The sequence below is a fragment of the Amia ocellicauda genome, chromosome 18, assembly GCF_036373705.1.
Source record: "Amia ocellicauda isolate fAmiCal2 chromosome 18, fAmiCal2.hap1, whole genome shotgun sequence".
In the NCBI taxonomy this organism is placed as follows: domain Eukaryota; kingdom Metazoa; phylum Chordata; class Actinopteri; order Amiiformes; family Amiidae; genus Amia; species Amia ocellicauda.
Window position 1 is genome coordinate 25,926,323 of NC_089867.1, and position 16,361 is coordinate 25,942,683.

Sequence of the window (16,361 nt, forward strand, 5' to 3'; positions counted from 1 at the left end):
TCAGTCACGATCTGAGCTGATGTTATTAAGGAATCTGTCTTCATTATAAGTGCTTCCATATGAGCGTCGGGGGCGGACGGAGGGGGCGGCAGGCGAGCAGGTGGTGAAAAGAGGTGGTGGGGAACGTGGCTCTGAGACCGGGCCTTCTCAAGCATTCCCAGATAATGACAATCCTGGAACGCCGTGTGCAGGGGAGTGCTCTGATAAAAGCTTCTCCGGGTTCCCGCGGAGCCGCCCTCGGCGTGTTGGCCCAGCACTCCAGCCACTTTCCCCTCCATCTCCGCTTCTGCTGCAGACGCATTCATCTGCCTGCATGCTATATATAGCAGGAGATCTAATATCACAAAGGTGCTTTCTTTCTCTGCTGACCTAGAAAAGGCCTTTTAGGAAACCCATTGGACTGAGTGCCTCTTTGAAGCAGTGTGCGCAACCACTAAGCCACAACACTGTGGAAGGGATACAGACACAGCCTGTTAAACACCAGCATTACTGTCCTGTGTAACACAACTGTACACCATCCATTTCATGGGGGAAATACTTCTTTTAACTGCTAGGAGACCCTCGGTTCGAAAAATATATGTTGCACTGCGGGGATGGGGTTATGGGGGTGTGTACTACTAGAAATGAATGCAATGAATCTGTGTTTACCTGCACTGGCCTTTATTTGGGCAAGTCCCAGGTTGTGATAATGTGGAAGACTGTGTAGCTGTACTGAATAGTTGATGGACTCCATGGTGAAGATATTTCATGATAAAGACACCTCGCTGCTTTTATTTGTCAAAAAAGTGACTTTTGTAGGATTATTCTGCTGGTTTGTGTGTTTCTGGGATTCTGATTTAACAAGGACTATATATATTCTGCCTCATATGTTCAACATCAAGATGAGTAAAACATTTAAAAACATTGATTTTAGACTAAAACAATTGAATATGTTACTATATTGTAATAATTCGTATTTGTCAGACTGGATAATAAGGGTATCTATTATATTCAGAAATCAAGGTTGTGTGATCTTTCATCTTGTTATTCTTTACCAGACCTTCCTGGCATACTGTTGTAATACTTTTTTAGTCTCTTGAAAAGGTCACAGATCCAACCCAGCCTACATATTTCCATATCTGAATTAATAAGTCATTCTCTCATACGCTCTCCTCGCCATCTACAGTCTCTTTGTAAAGGAGGGTCCTCAGTTCAGGGTATCTGTGGTATCTAGCAAAACCAGGAGCCCAAAGCCAGAGAACAATGAGTGATAAACCCCCCACCCCAAATCCTTTTGCGCCTCCGGTGGCATTTGAAGTCTGATCCCTCACCTCAAAGTACGTTCAGAGCTTTCCTGTCGTTCCTCTCTGGATGCATCCCAGCGCCTTTCCTGGCTCCTTGGTAGTCATGACAACGCAGGCAAGTGATGATGCCCGGATTTCAAAGCAGCTTTTTTATTCGGCTTCTTCACCTAATCACTGCGTCTTCCTTTGTGTGTTTTTGGCGATTACTGTGGAGATTTTTTTTATTTATTTCATCTAAATTATTATAAAGTCATGTGTGAAGTTTTAATGAACACAAAGCTAGGCCAGGTGCAAGAATAATATATGATTTGTTTTCTAGTAACTGGTGTAATACAGCGGCACAGAACGTCTTTAATTGAAAATCATTATAATCCCATTGCCTGTCCTACAGCAAGATTTCTTCTCAGCCATCTGCAAAACGAAACCCTGTGACTGCTCCACAGGGCAGTCTTATTTATCATGGCAGTCTTATTTAATTGTGGTTAATAATTAATTTGCATTCTACGAAGCCCACTTTCTCAAGCTACCTTTCTTTCCCTCTTGTGTGAGACCTGCGAATGGAGCTCGGGGGACGTCTTGCAGAGCAGTTCATAATCAAAAGGACAGTTTGTTACTTGCTATTGTCACCCTGAGAGATGAAGATTACAAACAGCACGTTATCCAATCAGTCAGGTGTGCTGGGGTCACAGTGGCGACACAGACTGAGGTTTAAACTGGTTTGTTGGGACTATCTGCTCCCTCCCAGTGCTGTCATATCTTATTGTGTGCATCCTTAAGAATTCGCTGTGGTCTCTAACCAAATGATCGCCCGTTCTATCTGCCTATTCCAGCAATTTAAACTTTGTAAAAGAGAAAGATAGAGAGTCAGGTAGTGATTTGTAAATATATTATTTTTCACTAAGCAATTTTTGATGTATTACTCTGATAACAGTGTGTTGTCCTAGAGAAGGTTAGTACACTTTCCTTGCATCTCTAGTACAATACTTCATCAATGACTGTCAAAGAACTATACATAGTTAATCTGCATCTCTATCATATCTCGTCTGGAAGCCGCTGCTTTTCTGCAGCACTGACAAATAAACGTCTGAGCGGAAAGGAATGGAGATTGTGATTTAAACATCGTGTGCTGATATTAAAGGAGCAGAGATTTTTCATTTATAGGCATTTCAGTATCCCCAGCACTGTGCCACGTACTTCAGAGTACATTTGCATACGCGTGTGAGGAGCAACTGACATGTTCGTTTTTACGTCTCATTTATTTCCCTGCTGCAGTCTCATGAAAAGGAAATTAGTTTTGTCTTTATTCTCCACTTAATGCATAGTAATAATCACCCTGTTTTCTGCTAACTTCAGATGTTTCTGTTTCCCCCCCGGGAGGTCCTAAAAGTGAGCAATAAGCATCACAGAGGTACCTGGAAACTCTCTCTCAAAACAGATAAAAGACTAGGTCTAATAATTGTTTAATAAACCAAAATTGCAGCTATATTTACTGTTGAAGTAAAACATTTATAAAATCCATGTACTTATCTGCTATAGGATATAATGCAGCAGAATGACCTAAGCACAGAAAGACGTCCGTGATAATCCCAGCTGGTCAAAGGACAGTCTTTGTGAGCAGTAAATTGTTGCGGCCGGGCTTCGGTAAAAGACATTGTGCATGCAGAGGATTGGAGAGGGAGCGCGGATTTCCATCCCATCTGCTGACACCGTGACCTTGATAAAGGAATCCAGTCTTAGCGAATGATATCACAAGGGCCAGCGTCTGCAAACTAAGACTTGGTGACCTGGACCGTGTGGAGCAGAACTGATTATATCAGCGTTACCTTCATCAGCCCAGGGAGGAAAACGAAGTGACAGCGACCTTTAAAACTCTCAGAATCGTTTCCTCGATTTGTCCTTTAGGTGCTGTTAATCTCGAAGGCTTTCCCCCCATCTGTAGTTGTCTTGTGTGTATTGTGTGCTGTGTTGCTATACGATGTACTCTAGTAAACTCGGGTGACCGGGTATTACGCATCAGTCGGGTCAAAGGGGACCATTTTGACATCTCTTATGCTTGGATAACAGCCCAATACTTTCTTTCGATATAGTATCTTTATTTTTTTTATACTGAATTTGAGTATTTTAGCATTTACTGAGGTTCTTTTGGATATGTTTTAAGGCTCTTGATGTGGTTCCACATTGCACTGTATCGATGATCACTTCCTTTCTCTTTCCTCTCAAAGGACACAACAACTGCCTCTGACCTGGCTGATCAGGGGTCAAAGTGCAGAGGTCACCGGCACGAGGAGGTCATCCAGCGTCAGAAGGAGGCCTTGGCGGAACTGAGAGGCAGGATCAAGGCCCTGGAGCAGACAAGACCTCTGGGTAACAGAGCAATGACCTCCATAGGGGTCTGTTGGCAAGAGCGCAATCGGGGTTACAGGCCAGAGTGGGCCATTGGGCTCGTCTCATCTGTCATAGCATATCGATCTAAGTTCTTCACTAAGTCAACTGGGAACAGCACAATTGATCTGACTGCTGTCCTCTGTACCTGGCCTGTTGGGCTCCTGAACCCTCAGTCTGATAAACACCTGGTTTCTCACAGTTCATCTGTCAGCTGGTGGGGCAAAACATAGCAGGACCTGCACAATTAATGATAACACCCCTCTCCACCCCCAACCCCTGACCCTGTCTCTCTCTCCCATAGTGTCTCCCCAGGGACAGGGCGCCCAGCAGGTGGCGCTGATGCGGCGGGAGCTGAGTGAGCTCAAGGCCCGGCAGGCAGCAGGAGGTGGGCTTAGCAACGGGGCCGCCGAGGAGCATTCTCCCTCCTGCAAGGTACACCGCGCCTCCCGCCACTGCGGATTTACATCGGGGCCAGAACTCCAGAATTGCTGAGACTGGTTATTCCTGAGCTGTTGATTCCCGCAGGTTTAAGCTCTGATCTCCAGCTGGCTTTAATGGGCATGTCGTGGGTAGAGGTTAGAAACCAGAGATGATCTCTCAACACATGTATATCTCTACACACCCCGTAATCGCCATCAGAACCTTTTGGCACACAATCCCACCATGAGGAATTACATCTGACTCTAATACACCCGCCTATTGCATGAAGACCCCTAGATGTGTCATCTCTGGGCAAGAGACTTTACGTACAGTGAGGGGAAAAAAGTATTTGATCCCCTGCTGATTTTGTACGTTTGCCCACTGACAAAGAAATGATCAGTCTATAATTTTAATGGTAGGTGTATTTTAACAGTGAGAGACAGAATAACAACAACAAAATCCAGAAAAACGCATTTCAAAAAAGTTATAAATTGATTTGCATGTTAATGAGGGAAATAAGTATCCCTTTAAGAGAGTGCTCCTAATCTCAGCTCGTTACCTGTATAAAAGACACCTGGGAGCCAGAAATCTTGCTGATTGATAGGGGATCAAACTTTTTTGAAATGCATTTTTCTGGATTTTTTTGTTGTTATTCTGTCTCTCACTGTTAAAATACACCTACCATTAAAATTATAGACTGATCATTTCTTTGTCAGTGGGCAAACGTACAAAATCAGCAGGGGATCAAATATTTTTTCCCTCACTGTACCTCCAGTGCTGCTGGTAACAGCTCGGCGGCCTTGTATTGTGCTGCCCTTGCAGGCGCAACTCCCCCTGCCCGGTGTGTCGTGTGAGGAGGCCCTGGAGAGGACTGCCCGGCTGGACCAGTCCGAGGCTCTGGACCTGAGTGAGAGGACGGTAAGCAGGGCCGGCACCCCCGCTGTGGAGACGGACACCTGCACACGCTCTGCCATTTCAAAACTGAACCCATCCCTGCTTTAAAGTACATTTATATGATATAGTGTGAAAACGGGTGTCTCCAAACCCTGGTCCTGCAGAGATATGATCCCTAATCCACCAGTTTGCTCTGTTGGTGTCAGTACATCGTGCATGAACACTGATAGTGGTTTTGTCCCAGCCTGTCTTAGACTGGACTTTAAACACTGCTGTGTGGCATTGCGCTTCTGTTTAAGGATTAAGAGGTGATGATCAAATACAAATGTACAAAAGGATGGTAGGATACTCATTCCAGAAGACTCTTATTGATGTAAAAAACATTTACGCTTCAAGGCAACCCTGGTCATTGAAGGGTATTTGGTTATTTGCTCCAGAAGATGTTTAAAATTGTAGAATTCACCACAATACCTGCTAAAAAGAGAGCTACTAATTAATGAATAAGTTGCCTTTGGTTTTCAGTCTTTTCCACACCTGTTTCTAATGAGATCTCTTGGCACATTCCACAACAGCAGACTGATTTACAAAGCTACTAATTTCACATCTCTTTATTGTGCTTAATGTTCAGAGCTGTTTTACTGAAGGACAGTGAACATTCCCCTCACACAGCGGCTTCATCCGCGTCAGGCTTTACAATCTGCAAGCTTCTGTGCAGAGTGTAGCGATGACACCGGAGAACGGTTGTTTCCAGTGCAAATGTACTCCCAATAACGTAACGAGCTTCAAATATCCAGGATGTATTGTTGACATATGGCTTTTAACACCCTGAAATGCTGTACTTAAATATAGGAGTTTTATTTGGAGCAGGGAAAAGTACCTGAATGCAGTTTTTGAGGTAATATAATGGTAGTTGTAGCCTAACCTATGTGTCCACCCGTGTGCTGTGCAGTACCTGGACCTGGTCCGGGCCCTGAGTGCAGCCCTGGAGCTGGGCGAACTGTCGGGCTGCACCTCCCTGAAGCACGTGCCCCAGGACGAGAGGGACAGACTGGGTGTCCAGCGGCAGCAGGACCTGGAGCTCCTCCGCACCCGCCTCCGCCTCCTGCACGGCCAGTCCCAGCGCAAGGAAGAGCTGCTGTCCGAGTACCAGGCCGACCTGCACCGGCTGCGGTACGCTCTGCACCGCACCGCCTCTCCCCACACACACCCCCTCATGCCCTATCCCTCAGAGCCCCTTGCTCTCCGAACGGCCGCCATGTGGCTGCCCACCCACAATACGCATCAGAATCCAGTACTTGCCACTCGTTTTCTCATCCTGTCATCTGTTTTGGTTAATAGATTATGCACGGGGGGAGTTGGTTTTGCAATGCGTTAAAATTGCCCCGTTGCACCTGTCAGTGATTCTGTGATGCTGACAGAGTGTATAACATAATTTCCTGTATTTACAATACTGAAAACCAAAACAAATATATATTGAAGTAGTAGTTATTTAATGAATGGTAACAGAGGCAACGTGAAAGATTGTCAATCAATGTTTGAATGCTTTAACGTTTTAGACATCAGCTAATGATTTCTTATAATAAGGGCTTTACAGTAGATCAGTGTTCCTGCATAGCTAGATTTACACCAAAAGAAACCATTTCCCTCCTTCTTGTCTTGAAATGCGTCCTGCTCAGTTTACAGTTTTCCTTTACCGTTTCTACTTATTTTATTAATCGCTCAAGCTGGTTGCTGCTGTACAAACCCTGCAGAAGAGCTCCTTAAATCTAATCAATAGGAAGTGTAGAACGGTAAATCCAGTTTTCTGGGCAGCCGCTGTACCTAAGCCTAATTTCCTCGAGCAATTTGTGTATTTATTGTATCATTTGTAGAAACTGCAAAGAACAAGAGCTCAAGGATCCACGAAAATCACACAACATTAATCTGATAATCAATGAAATGACAAAGAAAAGTTCAACACCAACCTTTGAGTTTCTACCAGATATTACCCAGCTTCCCTGATGAAAAATAAAGAGTTAAGGACACTAGATGTACACTTTATTCTACTATAAATACACTTGACATGTACTTTAATGTCAAGCCTTTTTCATAAGGGATGAAACTGTGTGGATTTGATTGTGTGTGTAAATGCAGTGTAATGACCTGGCGCTCAGAGCTGCACTTATCTGGCCTCAATGACTCCCACACCGTTTGTGTTACTTAATATAGATGATCACTGGAAACCAGACATGGGTTTTGGACACTGCATTTAAACAACAAACAAACTGAAAATAAAGCCTTGATTTAGGGCTGTTGTTACCATGCTCTCTTGTGTCCGGCTCGGTACGCAGGGAGAGCCAGGCGGTGGGGCAGCGGCAGCAGGCTGAGCTTGACCGGCTGAGGGAGGAGCTTCAGGGCCAGCGGCAGGAGAGCGGGCTGCTCCGAGAGGCCCTGGACCGCACCCAGCGTCGCCTGGAGCAGGAGAAGGGACTCAACCGGGCCATCAAGGAGCGCAAGGTGACCGCGCCGCTCCCTGGGCTGTGTCTGTACCTCATCTGTGTTCCACAATGTCCACAGTCACATCCGTGTTCACGTGTCCGTATGTCCACAGTCACATCCGTGTTCACGTGTCCGTATGTCCACAGTCACATCCGTGTTCACGTGTCCGTATATCCACAGTCACATCCGTGATCACGTGTCTGTATGTTCACTGTCACATCCATGATCACGTGTCTGTATGTCCACAGTCACATCCGTGTTCATGTCTCTGTATGTCCACAGTCACATCCGTGTTCACGTGTCCCTATGTCCACGATCAGAATCTGGCTTTCTTTGATACATTTTTTAATGTTTTGATTTGACAAAAATGTTTTTTATCTTAATGTAAAGTATTTTGTGATATGGCTTGTTAAAGGCACTATATATATATATATATATGTGTGTGTGTGTGTGTGTATGTATACAGTACTATTCAGGATGTGCCAGATCTAACTGTACTGTTGTCGCTGACCCGTGGGCACGAAGACTGACAATCCATTCTCATCCAGCTGGAGTGGAAGAGTCTGACCCAGTGGTTTCTAGTGTTGTGGGACCCTGCCCCCCCGTCATTAACTGATTCTTTCCATTACATCACGGGGGGGGCAGTCAAGTGCCCGTGGCCCCGTTGTTCAATAACCGCAGTGCGTCCGGTGCGCCTGGCCCTTTAAAATGGCAGGGCTGACCGGGCCACTCGCTTGGCTGCGTTTCCCAGGCTCGGAGAAAGCGGCTCGATCCAGTTCAGTGTCTGAAAGATGATGGCCTCCTCAGATCGCTCCCGCTTCTAATTAAGCACAGATTGGCTTTCTCCGAGAGGCGATAGAGTGGCGTCCCTCAGGAAGGCTAAAATTAGACTCCCTTTCTTTAAAGAATATATGCTGATAACACAGCAGAGAAAATAAGCTTTCGCAGCATCTGCTTTAGTGGGAAAATGAGTCCAAGTATTTTTTTTTGCCCATAAACAACTTAGTTTCCCTTTTTTTTCTTCTTCTCAGTGCTACGACCCGTCTGTCACAATAAGCTGGATATTTTTCAGACTCATTTGCTTGCCTTTATCTCACAAACCAACACTAGCCCACTCACGCTGGTAGCGAATGTGCAGGGGAAGTGGAGGGCCGTGTGCAGCATACAGACTGGCCACCGTGCCTCCTACAGCACTAGTGACTTTGCACCTATATAACCTTATAATAGTGCCAGATAACAGCATCTCTTTGTGATGAATTGTATATCGTTTATAAATCCGCTGTAGGCCTCCCTAGGTAGCAGGCTTTCAGAATCCGCAGCGTACAGTCTGTGAGGCTGTTCGAGATCTCGCTGCAATTTCTATCCAGCTCGTACGTGACCTTCAGTGCCATTAAAATGCATTATTATTAATGGGACTTCTAATGAGGAGATAATTACTCGGAACTCTGTTGGCAGGTTTTAAACCTGTTTTTAAAACTGGCTAGATTCAGAAACTGGACTCGGATGCAATCACGTGTACCGAGGACACTTTGCTTGTGTGTGTTAAGTTGCCACAAGAAATATAACCACTTTGTGTGCAGTTAAATTAGGCAGCAATTCAACAGTGAAATAACAGAGCAATGTATTACATAAAGCCAACTTGACCTCAGGCCTCTTGACTTCTGGGCAAGAAGGCGGTGAAGAGAGAGCGGTTGTCCAAAAGTTATGATTTCGATGACACTGAATGAGACTTTCTTACATAACTGTATCACTGTTGCCCAGGATTGTACTGGTTACCCTTTGGATTCATGCATGCGTCAGATTATATTGTTCTGGCCCATCCATTGGAGGGTTATATGACTGGGGGGAGAGCCTAGCAGAGGCCTTTCTGATGTCATCGCTCTGAACTTTGTTCACTCGTTCTATTTCGGGGTCTATTTCTGTCGTTGTCGGGTCTCCATCGCCACATTGCACAGCATTGCCCAGATGGAAGATTTCACTGTAATCGTTCACACGCCGCCCTGGAGTTAACAGCTTGTGCCATCTCCAGCAGTGATCTGTGGCCTTCGTCTTAACTAGTATTAAGATGTTGAGAGAGAGAGAGCAGAAATTTGCTGAGTGTTTCTCCCAGTGGTGTCGTTTTTTTATTTAATTTTTTTTCTCTCGCTCCCCGGGAAAAGGCCGACCTCTCTGCATTTGACACAACTCTCTGAGTCCGCAGCGATCTCATTAATCACAGCGGCAGAGTAATGCCCCGAGGAGTGTTGGGTTCAGTGGCAGCAGCAATCGATATTTTCAAACGTCTGAAATAAAGGCTGCCCGTGTCTTGGACTAATTGAGGTGGACAAGAGGCCTGCAACAACAGGAGGAACAAGGAACTATAAGATGCATTTGGCATTTTCCTTCATTACGTAACCTCCACCCCCACCACCCACTCAGATGCGTGTCTGTCAGTTTACAGCACCTCAGCAGCCACTGAAAGTCTGATTAACAGACTGAATGATGTAATTGAATAGGGTTACAGTAAGCATTAACTCAAGCATGAACTAATATGAAGATTGGTCTTGGGTCTTGAGTTCAACTGAGTCCAAGACTGGTCTGGGGTCGAAAGCCATTCTCCGGCTTGGCGTTCTACCCCAAGATGCCCCCTGTGTTCCAAACAGAACACAGTCGATGATGTGGAAGACCAGCCCTTCAGCAGTTTTCCACGATCCTTGTTTCTCATACAGACCATATGGGACTCACTGCACAACTTCACGGGGACAGTCTGAAGGAGGTTCGCGTCTGTCCTCCCTGCCCCTCGGTCTGTTCGAACTGAGATGCAACAGGAGCGCATGCGTGGCAATGGCTGGATTTCCATTCTCTCGTCACGCTCCATTCAACCGCAGGAGCAATGCGTGTGCTCGTCAGTGGAATTAAAAAGGATTACATGACTTAATTAGCAAACCGTTAGGACAGATTTGTTAATTATTCATTTATTAGGCAGATGGCTTTATCGAAGGTGCCTCATGTTCAACAGCATGGTTCCTCGGTGATCGTAGTATGAAAATAAAAGGAAGTTTAGTGGGAAGTTCAGTGCAGAGTGAACGTAAACAGACTCAGAATACAGGTGGTTTTGTGTCGGTGTGTGTGATTTGGTGTTTGGATCCTTGAAATATTTAGAGTCACCGTTGTGCCTGTCCCTAGAACAGGCTCGTGTTGCTCTCCTCTGCAAGTACCTCACAGACCCTGCCAAGAACGAGCCGTCTGCTGACACCGGCAATCTCCCTGTCCAGCAGACTAATGGATTGGCTGTCACTTCAGCCTGATTGACGCGGTGCTGTTTGCTTTCAGTTTGGTTTCTAGAAACATCCAGACTATTGATCAAGCTCTCCGTTGTATGAGGTGATCAATGAAGAATCACGCAGCAACTTGTAATTGTAATTGTACCGTGACTATTGAGAAATGGCAGATTTTAAATGGGAACGGTTGCTGGATTTCATGTTTTGTGAAGAGCAAAGACACCTCTGCACATTAGAAACATCAGCTAATGCTGCTTTGCCCTGTAAAGAGGCCTTCCGCTCACTGAAAACAATAGCAAATGCGATTGATCAACATGCGTCTTTAGTCAGCGTCGCAGCGACATGTTGCCAATGATTTTAGGAGGATAGATCAGCCTGGTTCCTGACAGGCTTTGGAACAGGAACAGCTCTTGATCCTGACTGTTTATTTTCTAACGCTGCAGACTTTCCATCTGGAGCAGCTGGACAAGAGGACTGTGAAGACCCCCACACACAGCTGTGCGCAGGAGGACATCCACGGCAAGGTGGGCCGCACCAGTACACCCCCTGCTCAGCATGACCCACACACTATGTTGCTCACTTGGTCCTCAGTAGCTCAGCAAAGCCACTGCTGTGTGATTGGCCAGTTAATCCAAACTCATGTGGTGCCAGTGTGTCTCTGATTGAAGTCCTAAAATCACCTATGCTTCAGTTTGCAGGTCCTTGTGTCCTTGTTGAGCCTGCAATAGTCATTTGAACTGACTATGAATACCTCTTAGGGTTTTCAAGACCAGTCTAAAGTAAACCCAACAGACTGGCATGATGGTCCACTTCATCAAAGGGATAGGAGGTGTTCTCTGGGTCCCTCACCCTCTCCAGGAGAGCAGAAGTCAGATATTTATTTATGTTGCTCTCTCAGTCCAAAGGCCTGCACCAGGCGGATGCGGCATGAGGGACATCGAAGGATCAATCACTCCATTTCTCCCTCTTCCCAATTTGCATATTTAATCAGGGTTTCTTCTGGAGAAAAAGTCAATTACATTCCCCCCAGGAGTGAGTGTGTGCTTGAGGCGCTCTGGGCCCTGTGCTGGGTGAATTATTGCCTCTGTGTGATTAATGCTTTACTCACCAGTTCAGTTTCCACTGTTTTGTTGGTTATACGTTTTTTTTTTTTATCCCCTACCCATGCGAAAGACTGAAGTGAGTGCGTTCAGTGCTATGGGTAGAGTAGGGTGTGTGAATGCGGAGGTGGGTACAGGGCAGATGGGTAATTGATGGCTTTGTTAGCCTCTCCACTACCAGTGATAGTTGATGCTGATTCTCTGCATCTCACAGAGAAACATTTCGTTTGCCCTAAATACATGCAGAGCTGTCCTCAATGTGCTATATTTATATGTGTATCTTTTATTAGTATGTTCTCTCAGGTCTGAAATAGAACGGACTTACTGCCCTAGTTGTGGCTATAAATGTTTCGGTAGCATTTTGCTGCTACCTAATTTTGCTTAGCTTATCCCTGAAAACTTTCTCAGTCCTTGCTAAGGATTTGTTTTTCTTGTAGTTGTTCTTCAGTACAGCAGAACACACACTTTGGCTTGAATGTTCCCTGTGACATCATGGGTCATTATCGATGTATTACCAGGAAACAGATCTTGCCAATAGTGAAAGAAAACCAAAGCTTGCATTCTTTTTTATTCTCAAAGGGGTCGAAAGGCATTCGAGACAGGCCCGCCCTGCCTGGCAGAGAGCATGGGAGGAGACAAAAGAAAGATGTCAAAAATGTTAACTGTAGAGAGACCAATATAAAGTTGTGACATTAAACCTCTGTAGTAGCACATTGAAAAGTGTAATGATTTTCCAAATTCCTGCGGAGTGCTCTTTAAAGCAGAGCTACAGGAGGTTTGGCTATAGGGAAAGCATAAATAATTAATACCAGTTCTCCTGCTCCAGTACTACTGTTTAATCTCTCAAACACTGTTTAAAGATGATGCACAGAATGTGTCACATATTCCATTATTTCATTTCAGTGGGTCGTGTTGAGAGGCTTGTGTTCTGCTGAGAGGTGTTGGGTGAGGCAGGGCTAGGGTCTGCAATGACATTTCTTCTGACTTTATTATCAGGAGTGTTCTAGTCTGTTTCAAAGGCCTTCAATGAGTATGTCCAGAAGTATACTTCATGCAGCACACAGGGATTTTTACTCCGCCTGTTTTCATCTGATCTGATGTCTCATTTGTTTCATACACTGTGAAGTTAGGTGTGCGTGATACATTTCTTAAACTGTTTGCAAGGCTACTCCAGGACTGGTTTCTTAAAAGCATTGTAAGAATAAAAATGGCAGAAGGTGACAGGGAGATGCATGTCTTTTTGGGACACTGGTTTAATTATCCTAGGAGATTGTGGTTAACTGTAGTTTCATCTGCTTCAAGAGTTAGACAGAATTATGATAAAAATGCAAACATTGAGAAAAGCAAGAGAACAGCTGAGCCCACAGAACGACCGAATTAAACGACTGGAAGTGGGTTTTTACGAAAACAATCTCTCCTCTCAGGTTTATATACATTGTTTTAGATCAATAAATGCTTGCTTGTGTGAGCTCAACTTACACCGCTGCTGTGAAGGGTGAGTGTGAGAGGATGCTATATTTAGCTTTTACCATTTTCGGCTATTTTTGCTTTCTGGGTGACCTTTTTTTTCTGAGGCGAACCCTCCCTGAGGTGAAACCCAGTGGGTAGAGCAAGGCCCTCTGTCCACCCCACTCACCCTCAGCGACTGTGGTGATGTGAAGGGCAGAGACGGCTCCCCTGCGGAGCAGAGGGAGAAGGGGAGAGAGAAGGCCTGAACCCAGCATGTCCAACAGCTCTGAATGGAGGAGATGAGATGCTAATGCATGTACCACCTGGCAGCTGAGGGCTGATGGGAAACAAAAAAAGTGCAGTGTGAAACTGGCATGACCTACTGAGACCGCAGTAGAGTGAGGCCTGAGTAAGAGCCAGGGCTCACAAAGGGCTGAAGTTGCTTTTGTTTCACTGTAGGGGACAGGTGAGAAAGGATGAACCCCGCTCTGGCCACACAGGGTTTCTACGGGAGTTGTTGTAGTTGTTTTTTTTCTAGGAGAAACGCCCCAGTTTGTCCTTGTAGCTCACAAGGCTGCTTTTGAAATTAATCTTTGGAAGCCTGTGTTCCTGGGGAATCCCACTTTTGCATTCTTTATTTCTTTACTTATGTCACCCACAATGAGTCGCTTTTTATTATTGTGTTAATGTTTTTAACTTTTATCTCATGAACAATTTTAGTCATTATAACAATAACAAAGCCGACCTAAATTCCTTGGTGCTGCAGTGACTGTGCTCCTTAGCACACACTGCCAGCGCAGTGCAGCTCCACTGATGTTTCATTTCATCTGTATCATCTGTGCAAAGAACTCTCGACTAAACACAGCCCCCCCTCCCCAGACTCCCTGAGTTAATCTATCTTCTTCTGAATGTAAACAGGTTTTTCTCTTATTTTATTCTGTTACAAATGAACACCAAACCAGTCTTGCGTTGTAGTTTTTGGCATTGAAACAGATTCATTAATCTACCAGGAGCAATCCACAGTACACCACATGCAGTTATTTTCAGTTTACACTTTCTTGAGGTCAAATGCATCAGATGTTTTTGAAAAAGCTTTCGCTGATAAAACTGACCTCACCTGGGAGTGTAAAGGTCCCTCTGATTTCAGCCCCCTGCTCTACATCTCTGCTTCCTCCCTGCAGGGCTCAGCCAAGAAGGCCAGTCTGCAGGGCAAGCTGAAGAAGAAGGACTATGAGATTGAGGCACTGAAGAAACACCTGAGGAAGCAGGACCAGGAGCTGTGCAGCACCACCGCCCAGCTGGTCAACCTTCAGAACAGCCTGGTACGCTCGGAATCTCACTGACACCCGGGACTGCATGCCCACAGATGCTCACAGACCCCCATGGACCCCCACAGATTCCCACAGACCCCTAAAGACACCCACAGATGCACAGGGGGTTAAAACACCTTTACTCATCTAGCTCTCATCCTGCACCGAGTCGTTTTCAATGACAGAGGGCACGTGGGCCACGCGGCGCTCTCCCTGCGCTGCCGGGGCAGTAATGTGAGGCGTGTTGCGGCAGGTATGTTGTACCGGGGGCAGGGCAGGCTTGCTGTATTATGATAAAGGCATTGCAGAGATGCTCTCGGGTTTCTGTCTGCAAGAAAACAACTCATTTAGCACTTTGTGTAAATGCTTAGTTTAAAATTAAAAGGGTCTTGCCAAAATACTGAAATGTTGAAACTGGAATCTAATCGCATTGCCTTAATACACTCACCTCATCTATGATGCTGATAATGATGTTTGTCTCACCCCCTGCATGGCTGGCACTCTGCACGCTGTTTTAAAGTGTCTGCTGTCAAGGTCGATTAAGCCGATTCTGCAGTGCGTCACAGCCCTGCTCAGAGGTATGAGAGTCTTATAAACACAGAGGCAATGTCTCATAATTGAATGCCGGTAAATTGGGTTGCAAATTGCAGTCATTGCAGGAGATCAATGTTTTGTTTTGAAATGCAAGTATAGGTGAGGGTGTAACAGGAGAAAATTGCCTTTTGACAGCTCATGTCGTGCTGCAGCACTTTCCAAATTCAAAAGCATAAAAAGCACTGACTGCCTAACATTGGGTTTTTATGATTATATATATGTTTAATTCTACATACTATATGAGAACAGAATTCTCCCAGAGGAGCCACTAACTCTGCTTTCAGTCCCACAGCCTGTGGTTAGGACTGTGCTCCACATACAGGTGAAGTGATGACTCTAGCAGAAGGGTTGTCTGCAGAATTTGTTCTCAAAGTAGCACTGAGGGGAAATAAATCAGTGCTCTCTGTGATTTGGAGAACTTAAAAAGACAATGGAAACTGCAGGGCTAAGGGTACCAGAATGCAACCGTGTAGACTGCTGGGAACAGAACATGTCGTCAGCAGCCTGAAGATAGCAGTCTGACACTGTTAGCTGAAACAGGGATATTTGAGAGCCACTAGCGCCTTTGTTTTTAGGATGTCATCTGCAATGGGAGCAGAAGCAGCTGAAAATATTCACACTGCTGATGATTTGCCTCACACTTGGAACACAGCTGTTGGATTTGGCAATCAAGCCAAATATCCTGCCATGAAAAATAAGAAAAAGATGTTTCTGGCAGTATGGTTTAGAGCAGAGTGCGCAGGCTTTGTGACGGGGGAATGATGGTAACAGGTCAGATTGGGGTGTCCCAGTATGATCCAGCCCAACACCCTGGAGGGGCTGGAGCCCACTGAACATGCGCCTGTTACAGATTTGCTTGATAACGTCTGATGACATATACATTTGGTTTGAACATTGTGACCAATATTCAGTTGAGGAATGGAAACCACAGAGTGATTTGGTGCATCTGTTCAGTACGGCACAGCGATGGTTTTAAAATGAGGCGTGAATCACAGTGAGGGATGATGTGAGTTGGACGGGGCAGGCTTTGCCCAAGTGGAATCTCCTCTTTTAGCCCCTACACACATCACAGCAGTCCTGGATGAACCCAGATGAGAGGGGCTGACATCACAGCTGCCCCCCCCATTCCGCTATAGTCACCTAGCTGTAGGCCCTCTGTGTCCTGTCAGAGCGAATGGGGCTTGATCT

General features: G+C 45.5%; 1 protein-coding gene across 1 annotated transcript in view; it reads left to right on the forward strand.

Annotated features, from left to right (window-relative positions):
• The window catches only part of LOC136714197 (EF-hand domain-containing protein D2), an 84,278-nt gene that overhangs the window by 18,071 nt on the left and 49,846 nt on the right, over positions 1 to 16,361 (forward strand). The window contains exons 25-31 of the mRNA XM_066691548.1: positions 3,506 to 3,647; positions 3,970 to 4,100; positions 4,911 to 5,006; positions 5,932 to 6,152; positions 7,313 to 7,478; positions 11,164 to 11,244; positions 14,451 to 14,591. Of these exons, the coding sequence (XP_066547645.1) occupies positions 3,506 to 3,647; positions 3,970 to 4,100; positions 4,911 to 5,006; positions 5,932 to 6,152; positions 7,313 to 7,478; positions 11,164 to 11,244; positions 14,451 to 14,591 (978 nt within the window). The remainder of the gene's footprint in view (positions 1 to 3,505; positions 3,648 to 3,969; positions 4,101 to 4,910; positions 5,007 to 5,931; positions 6,153 to 7,312; positions 7,479 to 11,163; positions 11,245 to 14,450; positions 14,592 to 16,361) is intronic.